The sequence below is a fragment of the Telopea speciosissima genome, chromosome 1, assembly GCF_018873765.1.
Source record: "Telopea speciosissima isolate NSW1024214 ecotype Mountain lineage chromosome 1, Tspe_v1, whole genome shotgun sequence".
Lineage (NCBI taxonomy): Eukaryota > Viridiplantae > Streptophyta > Magnoliopsida > Proteales > Proteaceae > Telopea > Telopea speciosissima.
Window position 1 is genome coordinate 21,129,286 of NC_057916.1, and position 14,487 is coordinate 21,143,772.

The window sequence follows — 14,487 nt, forward strand, 5'->3', positions numbered from 1 at the left end:
AATCCTCTTAGAAAGAATCCAATTTTATTACCCAAAAAAAAAAGAATCCAATTCTTTGGCGAAAGCCTATTGGGTCTGCTTTTTTTTATTACGAGGGGTATCCACACACATTGGCCTGACTAATTCCTTTAGCAACAGGGCGGCCACCACGTCTACTGTCGGCCACAAACCTCCGTCACAACGGCCAACTGGCTTGAGACTAATTGATGGCTGGCCCAAGGTGAGGGCAGTGTTTAATTGGGTGGGATACTAGATGGTCTTGATGTTTTCCTTATTGGGGTATTATGAAGATATGGAGGGGTGAGTTGGATCTTCTGTTCAAGGAAAAGGTCTGTTCATTCAACAATTCCTTAATCTGGCAATTCCAGACCTGGTTTCAGACCTTGAAGCTCTCCAATGGTGGGAAGGAGGGAAGGAGATGAACCGAGAGAGAGGGAGAGGGAAAGTCGAGGTTCTGCGTTTTGGGTTTAGAATCTTATCGGGTTGAGATTGATCCGGAAGCCAAATCGCGAGTTGGGCTTCATGAAATGGAGCAATTCAATCTCCACCACAGGATCTTTTCATGCCATGTGTCGCACAGAGAATGTGGTATTGCCACGAATTGCCAAATTAAAGAATTGGAGAGGATGTTTATCCTGTATGATCTAGTGTAACTATTAAGCTCCTGTCCCCTAATTTCGACACTTCATTATTATTAAAAAATTAATACACCTTGAACATGAATTTTTTTTTTTTAATTTTAAATTTTTTATGGGAGAGCATTCTCTGCGGGGGAGCACAGGGGCATGCATGCACGGCAACCAATGAGAGTGTACACACTGCCATATCGGGGGCAGAATTTCTATTTTCATGGGGGGTGGCTCAGTTATTTCGCCCCCACTATGTCTGGGTGCGGCTTGAGCCCCCCATAGAGAATATTGTTTCATTTTTTTATAGTTTTATTATAATTAAGGGAGAAAGAATGTCACCCGGTCGTGCCAAACACGTCACCCTTGCGCCTTGACGGAGGGGTGCACAAAATGACCGTCGCACCCCTGATCATTTATGAGGTTCTAGGGGGTGCGACAGCCATTTCACGTGCCCCTATGTCAGGGTGCAAGGGCGGTGCGACCATGTGGCATTCTCTTACCCTATAATTAAATTCAATCACTATGATTTTTTAACACTAGAATTTACTAATTTCCCATTTATATTATGCTTATTACGTTCTGTTAATGTGTTTATTTCTATTTGAGGCTTTTTTCTGATAAAATTGTCTTACAAGTTACTGTTTTGATTTTTCACGTGGTGCACATATGTTCGTATTTTTTGCTTACAGGACAACCGTATTAAACACTATATCATTGTTGTACAAGTTTATTGCGCTGAATTTTTGATAAATATTAGGGAAAGAGAACACCTCCCGGTTGTGTAGCACACGCCGCCCTTATGCCCAAACATATGGGCATACGAAATGATCGCCACATCCCTTTGGAAAGACCGCTACATCCTTGGTCATTTCCATCTTTTCAAGGGATGTAACGATCATTAGACGCATCCTTGTGCCTAATCACAAGGCGGCGTGTGCTGCGCGATCGGGAGGCCTTCTTTCTCCCTAAATATTATTACCGTCTCTAGTCTAGTCCATTTAATTGGTGTAGGCGCGTAGCTATCTGTAGCGGTTTTATTTCCGTTCCTGAACTTGGAAGGACACGCTTTGGTTGCTGGGAGCTAAAGCTCCAGACGGCCATCCTCCGAAGTCCAAACTCCGAAGTCGAGTAGAGTTTTCAATTTTCAGGCGATTAGTACTGACTGTTCTCTTGTTCGAAGAAGTCCGGGGACTCCTAAGAACATCAAGAGCTAGAGGACGGTGGTAATTGTCAATTTTGAATTCTCCATTAGGCGTTTCTTTCCTCTTATTAATTCGATTTTCTCGTGTCTATCACTGGTGTTCAGAAGTAGGCGTCCCTGTAGCTGTTTCTTACTGTCGACTGTGAATCGTTGCCTGTCGAACTCGGTGAATTTCTTCAGCTTTCTCAGGACGGTTTGGTGAAATGGCAGTGGATGTAGATGCAGAGCAGGACTTTGCATCCAAGAAGAAGAAACCTTCCAATGATGAAGATAAGAGGTTCGTTCGCTCTCTCTATGTGTGTTGTGTGTCCCCGATAAATTTTTGTGCGGAGATGATAAGTGTGCAATTAGTTTCCTAATTTCGTTAGCTTAGAAACACGCGGAGTTTAGTTCTTCTAATTGGGATTACTCTTTCTATTTCCCCCCTTTCTTGATAATTAGGAGAGAGAAAATTGTGCCTGGGAGTCTCCAGAAAGCATTAATGAGGCCTGGTGGTGGCACTGCAAAACCTGCTGATGGTGATCAGGTAACATGGAGAAGTTTCAGCTAAGTAATTGAATGCCACTTCGTGGTCATTGTAGTTTCTCAGAACCTTAAATTTGATTATTGGGTTTGAATTAATAGCAGTGTTTTATCGAAAAAAAACACCCAATCTTGATTTTTCAAACAAATTGTAGAAATATGTAATCACCAAATGAGATTATAAGACTTGTCTCTTATGTAGCAACGTCACCAATTGAAGGAGAGTGTACCAACTTCACTTGACCTGGATTCAGCAACTCTGCAACTTGATTCAGATTTTGCAACATTGATATGGGTTGAGTCGTGCCAAATGGCCTTAAGGTTGTAGAGCCCACCTATGATGCAAACGGGTTTACTTGCCAATCAACCCCCAAGATAATACAATCCCAAAATGTGAGGCTATCTAGTATTGATGCATTCACTCACTAAACCACCCAAGGACACCAAGAGTTGTGCTCAATTGGACATAAACAATGAAGAGAGAAAGCCAAGAGAAAAACAAAGATTAGATTGTCTCCCAAATTGTTAGAGAAATTGGCTAAACCTCCTCTTATATATAAGAAAGGAGGAGACACTACCAAGGAATATCTTCAAAAGACAATACCCAAAACGGTATGTCTTTTCCACAAGACATTTTTGTTGACGTCTTGGTCACTTAGGTGCCTATTAGGAAAAGAGACACAACCCTCTAACAAGCCTTTTAAAAAAAAATAAAAAATTTAAATCATATATTTTAAAATCATTAAAAATTCCAAGACAAACTGAAAGTTTGAACCTTCTAGTATCATGCGAGAGAGAGAGAGAGAGAGAGAGAGATTCCGATTTGAAATTTCCAAAGAAATGATGGTTCAAATCCTTGACTCTTTGAACATAAACATTTTCATCTACTCCTCTGTTCTTAGCAGCTGGTCAAATCCTTAGCATTTAGTGTATAATGGACTAAGAGGATGACACATGGTACCCTTGCATTTTGTAGGTCATATTTCATTGCACAGTTCGAACGCTTGATGGAGTTATTGTTGAGTCCACAAGATCACAGTATGGAGGTAAGTTGGGTTTTGTTTTAAAAGTGATTCTTGCTCCATATATATATATTTGAAAATTTTGATGGAGGTGGTTATCAGCTGATATACTATCAGATTACTGTGCTTGTTTGGTTTTTAGATAAGCTCTACTTTTTGTTTTTTCTTGAATTATAAGTAAATTATACATACAACTTAAAATGGAAAAGCTGAAAATATTTCATGGGTTTTCCTTGGATACTTTGGAGACTTCTATGTCTATATAAACGCCATTTGGAGCTTTAAATAGATCAACTTGGAATCTTCTTCCGTTCTCCTTTGGCAGGCATTCCTACGAGGCTAAGGTTTACTTTCCATCATAGTTGTCATGGCGTCGCCATGGCGTCCTGGCGTTGGGAGAGGTGGCATATCGAGCTACGCCATGGTGGATGTCAATATATCGTTCGATATGGCTTCCATGGCGACGCCATGGCGTCGCCATGGACGCCATACCACGATATGTTGGCATATCGGTCGATATTTGTACATATAAAAGTTAGATTAAAATTTTTTTTTTAAACCATTTAATAGCTTAGATGCTTTGCTCCAAATCACATACACTAAAGAAAGACTATTGCTATCAAGCTTGAAATTGAGTTAGCCTATCATTTGATTTTTACTATTGCTTTCAATTATTTGATAGGTTAATCTATATTTTCAATTTTTCATACTTTCATATACACTAATGGATATTAGTTACACTTTCATGAATTAAACCATAGTGGCATAGTATATTAGTAGTAGTGTAGTACACTTTCATGTTGATTTTTGATGTTATAGGACATATATTATAGCATACTAAATGACATTAAAAATACAGGAAATAAAAAATTAAACATGGTCGACATGCTCGCCATGGCAACGCCATGGCGGGCGACATGTCGATATATCGACGTGACACCCTTCCACCGACTTGGATCGCCGTGACGCCGTGACAACTATGCTTTCCATAGGAATTTGCTGTTCCATTAGCCTTCCTGACTAACACAATCACTGATCGGTGGATGGGCGGAAGCAGTTCTATATCTGGATAATCACGATAGACCTCAATTGGCTTGTATGGTCCCCCCCCCCTTTTAATGAAGCGACAATTCTATAGGTTTGTATAGTTATGATGCTTGGAGCACTGTGTGGTCTACTACCCGCCTGACATGCCAATCATAACCGCGTTTGATAGGAGCAACTTGCTATTTTTTTAGAATTGGTTCACAGTAAGTAACTAACTTCAGTTTGCAAACTTGCCTGGTTTTTGTTTTTTGGTCAGTCTTACTGTAATTGAATGCTGCTTACTAAATTTCAGATTGTTGTAGCCTATATAAACTATACAAGCCAATAGGAGGACTTTCAGAGAGGTACATGGTGTATTGAGATTGCTTTTAGTGAACTGAAGTGGAGTTGTTGCTCTTATTTGCCTCTCACCATACTTAGTGCTTATATTATGCTTGGGCAACGGAATGAAAGATAAGGATAGATAACTAGATAAGCCCACCACAAATCTCTGATATCTCAAGCCATAAATCAGAGAGAATGTCCATTGCATTCTCCCAATTTGTGGATCTAAATTATAATGTGAGACTATGAGAAGGGGTTTACTATTCATTATTCCTTACCTGTTCACTAAGGAAGATCAATCACAATATCAATAATAATTTTGATCTCAATAAAGTACCTCAACCCCTCCAAATCCTTGATTTCATAACCTATAACCCTTGTCTCACTAATTTTTGACTATGTTTGATGAATGATGCATGATCTGCTTGACTTCGCTTGTAGGCCTTGTCATTGCCTCACTAAATTTGCCAAACCAAGTTCCAAATGACTGCTTCAACTCTTCTAGGGTCTTCTTCAATTTGCATACCTTTCCAATTTCCATTAGCTAAAAGGAACTTGAACACTTGGGGCATCCTAACTTATTCCTCTTCTTTCAAATCAGTGTGACATCATTCTTAATATCAAATTGATGAAAGAACAATTTTGATTGGCACTTAAAAATTGCACTTTGACTAAAAAGCGTAAGATGCTATTAAAAGGTAAAATTTTTCTTGTCTAGTGAAAGATTATTGGCTCTGATACCAATTATGCAACCCTAGGTCACAAAACCCTGCTTTTGGGTGGCTATGTCAATACATAGGTTTTCTTGTCTGACACGGTTTTGAGTTTCTCTAGTTTTGTACCAATATTTGCCATGTGGCAGCTTGGATAGGGCTGAAATTTTGTGGATAGGTAAACTCCAAAAGCCCTTTGTTCACAAGTCAAGTTTCAGCCAAAGAGGAGTTCGCAAAGTGGTGAAATAAATCTTGAAGCTTTTCTAAAAAGAAATGAATGGCTGAAAATACAAGGGAATATGCCAATACATGGGGTTTGTATGATTAAATTTGAGTCTGAAATTTGGCACATGGCGAAATCCATTTCTTAGATATCCATACAATCAAAATTGCCCAATCCCTAACCCCCCCGATCAGGGGGCTCCTGACCCTCAACTCAGCCAGAGTTAGGGAACAGTGAACAGTACTTCCCTTGCTCCACGTAGCTAAACTTGGTGCTGGACTGCAGAAACTCTCCAGTCTTGCGAGTCTAGAATTTTTTTCCCCTGTAATTGCACTTTCAATCAAAAAATTATCAATTCCCATTGCCACATAATTATATTAACTGGGGCACACAGGTTGGTGGGTGAAGTGAGAAGAAGTGCGTCACAAAACCTTGAGATTGTTCTGGTGTTTCAAGAATCTTGATGCATGCTTGAGGACTGCTAAGATCTTCTGGTTTTGACTACTTATGACACCTAGTGTTGGACTCACATAGGCATCATAACCAGGTCATTTTGTCACGGACCAAACCAATTGGATGTCCGTGGGGCACTCACTAGCACACGATGCTATGAGTCAGCCTAAACAAGCCACAACAAAGAAAGAGGAGAGCAAGGCAAAGACACACAAATGGTAGGAAGAAAGAATACTTTCATTAACAAAAGGGAAGCATTACAACCTAGCCATCTAAAGGGGATCACCAGGCAAAGTGTGTAGCAAGACAATGGGGCTCACTCCACTTGCATAGGGGCAGGCAACCAAAGGCTACACTCCGTAACAACCTGTCACTCCCCTATAAGGATGCTTTTATGCTTTTTGTACTTTTCCAGAAGGAGACATGACCCCCCCTGAAAAATCATACTCACAGAAAATTAATTACAAAAATGCCATTAGGTACCATCCCCATGCCATGGCTACCCCTCAGCCCCATCTGTGGCACGACCGTAGGCCATGCGAACAGCGCTGGACGAAACGGTCGTGACAATTTGGCTGCATCATACCATGGCCCAAGGGGTTGCTCAGTGCAGCCTATGGTTTGTTTAGCTGCTGTAATTGGACTGGACGCCTCGAAAATTACTGCGAACTGTTGGCAGCATCGCAACATCCAGTATGGTGAAAATGTTCTATATGCTGTGAATTGTGTTCATTGGGTTCTGTAATCAATTTGTCACCATTTATTCTTAACTGCGGAGTGTTTACTCACATTTGTTTGGTGGAAGGTCCTAGCAAGTCTCCCTTTGAGAGGTATCCTCTCGTGTTTCTAGTAATGATCATTGAAATGATAGCTTAGAGGTCACAAAGGTATTAGCTAAGCAGACTGGTTTTAATTATTTTGACCAGATCAAGGGCTAGAGATCTTCATTGCATGGGGGACTTTTTTGAAGCAGTCGTATAGAGATCATAGCTCCTTGAGTATTTTCTGTGTTTTTTCAACCAGATTACAAGTTGGCTATGGAGTTTTCTTTTATTTTTTGTCATAATTGTGTAAGCCACACAATAAATTGACTTCAAGGCGTTGTCTATCTTATTATGTCTCTTTTGAGCTCTTATAACTTAAGTTGGACATGTGTATTGTTGTTAGTCACGATATTAAGTTACAGATCCTGACCTCAATGAACCTGATGTTAGTCCCAATATGTGAGATATGTTCCTAGAACATTTTTTTCTTTTTGGTCGTCTTTGTGGATACAACAACAAACTAAGCCTTATCCCAACTTAATGGGGTCGGCTACATGGATCCAAACAAAACAAAATAGAGAAAACAAAGATATACTAAAAAGGACAAATGGAAAATGAGGAATAAATAGAAAGATGAAAGACAGTAGGAAGAAAAAGGCACAACCCAATACGTCAGGATAATCTCAGCTAAATGGGGTCAGCGACATGGATCCTTGCCGTCCAATAGGCTCTGTCCGAGGCCATATTTGGGACCAAACCTAGATTATGTATGTCCTTCCTCACCACTTCTCCTATGGTCATTTTAGGTTTGCCCCTAGCTCTTTTAGCCGCTTCAATCGGAATCATATCACTCCTCCTTACTGGGGCGTCCCTAGGTCTCCGTTGAATATGACCATACTACCTTAAACGACTCTCTCGGAGCTTGCCATTGATTGGGGCAACTCCCAAGTCCGCTCTTATATGTTCATTACGCACTTTATCCTTCCTTGTTTTTCCACACATTCAACGTAACATCCTCATCTCAGCTATACACAATGCTTATCAATATGACACTTCTTAACTGCCCAACATTCTGCCCCATACATCATGGCCGGGCGAACAAAAGTCCTATAGAACTTTCTTTTAAGTTTTAGAGGAATAAGTCGGTCACACAGCACTCCGGATGCACCTCTCCATTTCATCCAACCCACTTTAATTCAGGGAAGAATAAGAATGCTAATCATGGAGACCATAGTTGTCACGGCGTCATGGCGATCCAAGTCGGTGGAGGGGTGTCACGTCGATATATCGACATGTCGCCCAGCGAGCATGTCGACCATGTTTTATTTTTTATTTTTTCTATTTTTAATGTCATTTAGTATGCTATAATATATGTCCTATAACATAAAAAATCAACATGAAAGTGTATTACTAATATACTATGGTTTAATTCATGAAAGTGTAATATCCATTAGTGTATATGAAAGTATGAAAATATAGATTAGCCTATTTCCCCCCATTAGGGTATAAGTTATTATGTTTAATATTTTTAAGTTTTATGATAATGTGTATTGCAGGTGTAACTTTTCAAGTTACACCTCCAATACACATTAACAAAAAAGCATCTAAGTTATTAAATCGTTTTAAAAAAATATATATATATATAAACCTGACTTTTATACATTAAATGTTCAAATATCAGTCGACATACCCATATATCGTGGTATGGCGTCCATGGCGACGCCATGGAAGCCATATCGCTCAATATTTATACATATACCATGGCGGACCTCGATATGCGCTTTCCCCCAGCGCCAGGACACCATGGCGACGCCATGACAACTACGATGGAGACTAAAGTAAAAGATCCCAGCTGAAAATAGGGACCATAGGTACTGAACAGTATATCGCCTGGTTCGATGGACCCTGAAACAAATATGCCATTGAAATGTTCTCCAAGGGAAGACAGGCTCAATATATTTTGATGACCTCAAGGTTGAAGCTTTAGCAACTAAAGAGTTTGCTGAGCTAGGATCAACTCTTATTTGTCCATGTGGACATGTATGATTTCAGAACTTGGTCTTTCACAACAAAAGACATAGCCTTCATAGTCCTATGGGATCCAGAGATTCACTGCTACAGAATCTCGCTCAATGACAAGCCTCAAGGCTTCAATTTAGCAAACCTAAGGCGTAATGGAGTGTCTTTCAGACCTCAGTTCAAACTGAATTTTCACCTGAGTTGTCTCCAGATGTCATCAATGCCCCAAAGCAGACAAAGATGAGATGGGGTGAGATGCTTCTGATGCTCCAGGATTTCTGAAGGGCAATCAACAAAAATTCTGTTTGATTCCTCGCTCTTCAGGAGGAGATTATACCCTGCTCTCTCTGAGCAGTCATGGAGAATGAAGCTAGCAGGATGCTCTCTAATGTAGTCTGCAGTGGATGCCATGCTAGAACCATCTAAGTCACCTCACTGTACAATTTTTTTTTTTTTCTGAGCATGGATTTTCATTGTAACACAGCTTTAATCACATTGTTGAAGATGAATGTAATGTGAGCTTTCTGGTTCTACTTTGTTTTGACTGTTGTATTATTTGTCTGATTTATGTAAATATGTAATCCTGTGTCAAATTTGGACATTCAGAAACCTACATCACGTATCGGTATGGTTTTCTAAGCTTAATGTAAAATTTGAAACTTCTCTGCTATCCGTGTCTCAAGGGCTGACAAGGATTTAGGGATTGGATTGCCCACCACTGCTGATCCCAATACGATCCTGAGTCAACTAATGTGGATCATTCCAAACTCAACCACAAAATTGCTGGGGAGACCTTTTTCAACCACGTGCTGAGGAGGATTGGTGAATCAACTCGGGACCAGTCCCAGCTGATACCGAGTCAACTCAGCCAATATGGCCAATCTTATCCTTATCCTTGTCCCTAAATCTACATCTATGAGGGCTGAACTGAATCTCATTGGATTGAAATTAGAGTTTTGTGTGCTAATTGTTGAGAATGTGGTGACTGCAATGATATTTTCCATTCCAACACATCTGAATGAAATTTTATGTCTTTTAGCCATTTGAAGAATTCCGAGGATTCTGTGAACATTTTCCTATCCTATGTGACAGGAAGGGGTAACCCAACGAGGCTTGTCTTGGGGAAAAGCAAGATGATTCTGGGATTGTTGGAAGGAATTCCCACCATGTTGAAGGATGAAATAGCAATGGTATTGTCCTCGAAGTTGCCATCAGTAGTATAGAATTTTTGTACAGAGAACTGTTTGCATTTTTGGCATAGTTTTTACATTGCAAATACCTGTTGTGCACTTGTGCAATGTCTACACTAGGCTGTAGAAAAAAATTCCACTTTATGTTCTCTATGTTTTTGTGTTGCTCTGAGTGAGGAGGTGGGTATATTCTCCTTTATGCAATTTACTTTGTGTCATGGTCACAGGTCCTGTGCTTTTTTCTCTAAATTGTGGCTTTACATAGATTGATCTTTCTGGTGAACATTTTTGGGAGTTGGGATAAGGATCTTAACTGAACCTTAAATTGGTCCCAGCATATCCCAATGCCATACACGGTTTAGGGTGTCAACTCTTGGCCTGGCCTGCCTGCTCTAACCAGTACAGACTATGCCAATCAATAAACAGACTATTATGAGGTTTGGTTTTTTAACCAGACATTAATTGGCTTGGTTCAGGTGTTGGTTCTGGATCTATTGAGCTAGCGTGGTTCAGAAATTTCGAAACCCAGGTTGAAACCGAAATATTTCGGATCGGTCGAATTCGATTGAAATCTGGTATATTTCGGTGGTCAAATTGCCATATGTTGGTCTGAAACTTCAGGGAAGCCTTAATTAAGCATCTCTAAACATATTTGAAACTTTAGATTGTGAAAACACACCCAAAATGGTAATTTGTTTTGGACCATAGGAAAGCGACGCTGTAATGTGCCTTGAAGTTCCAACGATCTAACCATGTTGTGAATCCTTTGCTGCATGCTGTAATGGACAAGTACAAGCTTGACCCCCCCCCCCACCCAACCAATTTTTATCTTGCTGCTTTGTTTGGTATGAATCGGACTTGATATACTTCAGTTCCTCTTACATCCCAAGGACAATCATAGTTGACTAACCAATTTCCCAATCCTTTTCCTTAATTTGGGGTGCTATCACTCCATATTTTCAATCAATAAGCTGCTAGTGAAGACGTTGACCTGTTAGATAGTGCATATGGCAATTGTCTAGGATCCTGACTTTCCATTTTATCTCTGCTTAAGTTACCTATACTACGGCCTCAATGTTTCTACAGCAGAAATCCTTTTCTTAATCAGAAAATCCCTTTCCCTGATTCTCTCTGGCAAAACAGATTATCCTTGGTCCAATTGCCACCTTTAACATTTGATGGATTTGCCATCTGTTTACTTCCAAACCATGCAAAAAATGTGATTAAGTATTTTTTTGTTCTTAATTTTTTGGGTAAATTACACATCACCCCCTGGTTTTCAAACGAAACTCAGATCACCCCTGGTTTTTGAAAAAACTCAAACCACCCCCTGATTTAGACCCCAATATGACAAATTAGTCCCTACCGTTAGTTTTATGCTGTTAAGTGATGATGTCAGCCAGTTAAATAAATTTAAATCCCTAAACTACCCTTGACCAATGTTGAAGATGAAGGAAGGGTAGTATTGTAAATTTAATTCTAATGTTTTAGTTCAAGGGTAAAATAGTCCTTTCACACCAATAACTAGCAGCAGACTAACACTGTTACTGTAGAGGGGGTGATTTGAGTTTTTTCAAAAACCAGGGGGTGACTTGTAATTTACCCTAATTTTTTTTATGGATAACTACTTTTGCTCCAATGACTTAATGGCTATACCGTTCAAATACATATCCACTTGCTACTTTAAAGTATGTTTAGGCAGCTTCTACCCACATCTGAAGTAGAAACTTGTGGGCATCCATTCACATGCCTTCATTGTCAGGTAGTGCTGCTTATTGCAAATATATACTTCAGAGTTCGGAGTCATTTTTGCTTTTATATTGCCATATTATTGAGGTACAATTTTTTAGGCAATCGTCAACTTTACCATCAAGTGATTGGATTTTATTGGGGGGAGGGGGGAATTGTCCATTTGTAATTTGATGAGAGTTCTTTCTTGTTTCAGTTCAAGATGAAACCTGAAATGCACTATGGCGAAGCTGATTGTCCGGTTGCAGTTTCAGGGAGCTTTCCCAAGCATGATGAACTTCATTTTGAGATTGAACTGATAGAATTCTTCAAAGTGAAGGTAAGCAATGTCGATCTATTTGTTTATCTATCCATATTCTATCTATATTATCAGTAATCTATTTATCTATCTATTTGTGATTGACCTCTATGCAACTATAACATTTCAGTCTGAAAGAAACAAAGCTTCTTTTCCAACTTACTAGAACTTCCTCTGGTTCTTTGGAGCTGTTTACTTCTGGTTATGTGTTGGAATTATTTTATGGATTTTGAATGCTTGATTCATAGATTCATCATTTCGTCTCATCATTGAAACATTCTGTACCTCTTAGTACTTCTGGTTGTAAGGTAATAAGATCTAAGGTTTTTGTTGGTAAATTAGGGGATCTAGGTCACTGGACACATTATTTGCATCGTTAGTCTTTTTCTTTTAGATTTTGGCTTAGCATCCAACATACTACCACCTTCACAATGTTATTGGTGGTTGATACTAGTAGCATCATGCCCTTCAGAGAAGTGAAGTTTATACAAGTGGCTATGTAGAGATTCATTATTCAGCACCTACTTGGTGCTTCTCTGGTTGGTATTTAAACCCAGCTCAGCTCAGGTTTGCCACTCGATGACGAGGTTTAGGCTCCCCTCTGGCTTGTGATGAATGAAGGTTCCAACTTCCAAGCTCAGGCTTGAGTTGTTAAAGCTCTGTTAGGTTCAGCTCCATCATGACTTGGCTCGTTTTGCTTAATACAATTATATACCACATGCTAGTCTGTACCATGAAAGATGGTGCATGCTGTTTGCATTGGTGGTTGGGAGCAAGGAATTGCCTCTCTTACCCAATTTAGAAATATTCCTCGACAACTCGTCTCTCTCTTCCCCCATCTAAAACTGACTTAACCTAGAAAGAGAAACTAGATATGACATTCAAGCACAAGCCAAACATGGAGCTATATATCTTTCCATACTGGAAACCAAAAAAATATCAACAATATTATGTGTCTTTTTTTGTTAACAACTTACCCATTTGAACCAAAGGAGGAGTTGAACTTTGTCCGATCTGATCCCACTCAAAGCTGGTTCAATCCTAGTTAAAATTAAATTATTTAAACAAAAATTCGAACAAAAAAAAAATAAAAGTATTGTAATATGGGTGTAATATGGGTACAGAGGTAGTTCCGTCTTTTTGGCTGTAACCCTACTTCATTCAATTATAAATAAAGGGGCTAGTGTCATTATTGACATAAGTCATAATTTCCCAAATCCCAACATGCTATCAGAGCTGAGATCCACCTTGGGATCCTCAATGACCTAGTTCCTCTATCTCTCTTCTCCTGCTATACCTTAAGCACCGCCGCCCTCCTCTCTCTCTTTCCGCCTACTCCACACACCGCCGCCACCACTTACTGCCTCCATCTCTCGCTGTCGGGAAGCACCGCCACCACCACCTTCCACCCTCGTCTAGCGCCGCCAGAAACACCGCCCCTTTCCACCTTCCGGCTCTCGCCCTCCTCTTTCTCGCGGTTCTCTCTTGGAACCGTGAGTCCTTTTTCACCCTTGGTGGTGATTTTTCTCTCCCACCAAGGGCTTTTTTGGCTTGATCCCTATGGTTTAAACCAGATCTGATTTTTTGGTTGTTCATGCTACATCTTTTTCCTTGTGGCATGCTTTGGTGATCTCTTTCGGCGCCCTTTGTTCGTGCAGTTGCTTTTTATTACTTGTTTCAGATGGAGGGAACAGATACTTCAACGACTTCAACTATGTCCCCTGTTTTGGATGGAGGAAACAACCGTCATGATTTTCCTACCATCCCCTGTTTTGGTGGTGGTGAGACCATTAGGAAAAGAAGAAGGGTGGTGTTTTATTTTTAACATGAAATTACTACTTTGCCCATCAAATTAACCATGTGCTCATAAAAAACGAAAGTGAAATAAAATGAAATAGAAATTCTGAAACAGCTCCTCACCTATTTCAGAATTTCTATTCCATCTGATATTCTAATTTCTATTTCAGTGAAATGAGGTGCACAAATCAAACCAAACAATTTCCGAGATAGAAATCACCCCATGAAATCTAAAGAGAAATCATACCAAATCAGGCCTAAGCTTTGATAATAGTAATTTTCCCACCCTTGAATAAATCATTTTGTTAGACATAGAAGGCTTCTCCACTCTTCACATATCGAAACCCAGACAAATGTCTTCTGGGGAAGGTCATAATGTACGCAGCCTTACCTCTGCTTCGCGAAGAGGTTGTTTCCTGACATGAACCTGCGACCACTACGTTGCAATGGACCAACTTTACCTTTGTGCTGAGGTCCGCTCTCTACAAATGTCTTCTTGATAGAAGCCTTAAATTGGGGTCTTGTCGAAACTGGTT

At 39.9% G+C, this 14,487-nt stretch overlaps 1 protein-coding gene across 2 annotated transcripts in view; it reads left to right on the top strand.

The window, feature by feature from the left end:
• The first annotated feature begins 1,827 nt into the window (after nt 1-1,827).
• The window catches only part of LOC122671356 (peptidyl-prolyl cis-trans isomerase PASTICCINO1), a 41,180-nt gene continuing 28,520 nt past the window's right edge, over nt 1,828-14,487 (top strand). The window contains exons 1-6 of one of the 2 annotated variants that reach the window (XM_043868520.1): nt 1,828-1,852; nt 2,020-2,107; nt 2,272-2,356; nt 3,329-3,398; nt 10,010-10,134; nt 12,053-12,175. In XM_043868520.1, coding sequence (XP_043724455.1) covers nt 2,034-2,107; nt 2,272-2,356; nt 3,329-3,398; nt 10,010-10,134; nt 12,053-12,175 — 477 coding nt within the window. In that variant the 5' untranslated portion in view covers nt 1,828-1,852; nt 2,020-2,033. Of the gene's footprint in view, nt 1,853-1,928; nt 2,108-2,271; nt 2,357-3,328; nt 3,399-10,009; nt 10,135-12,052; nt 12,176-14,487 lie in introns of those variants that run through there. The other variant, XM_043868528.1, reaches the window with a different exon arrangement.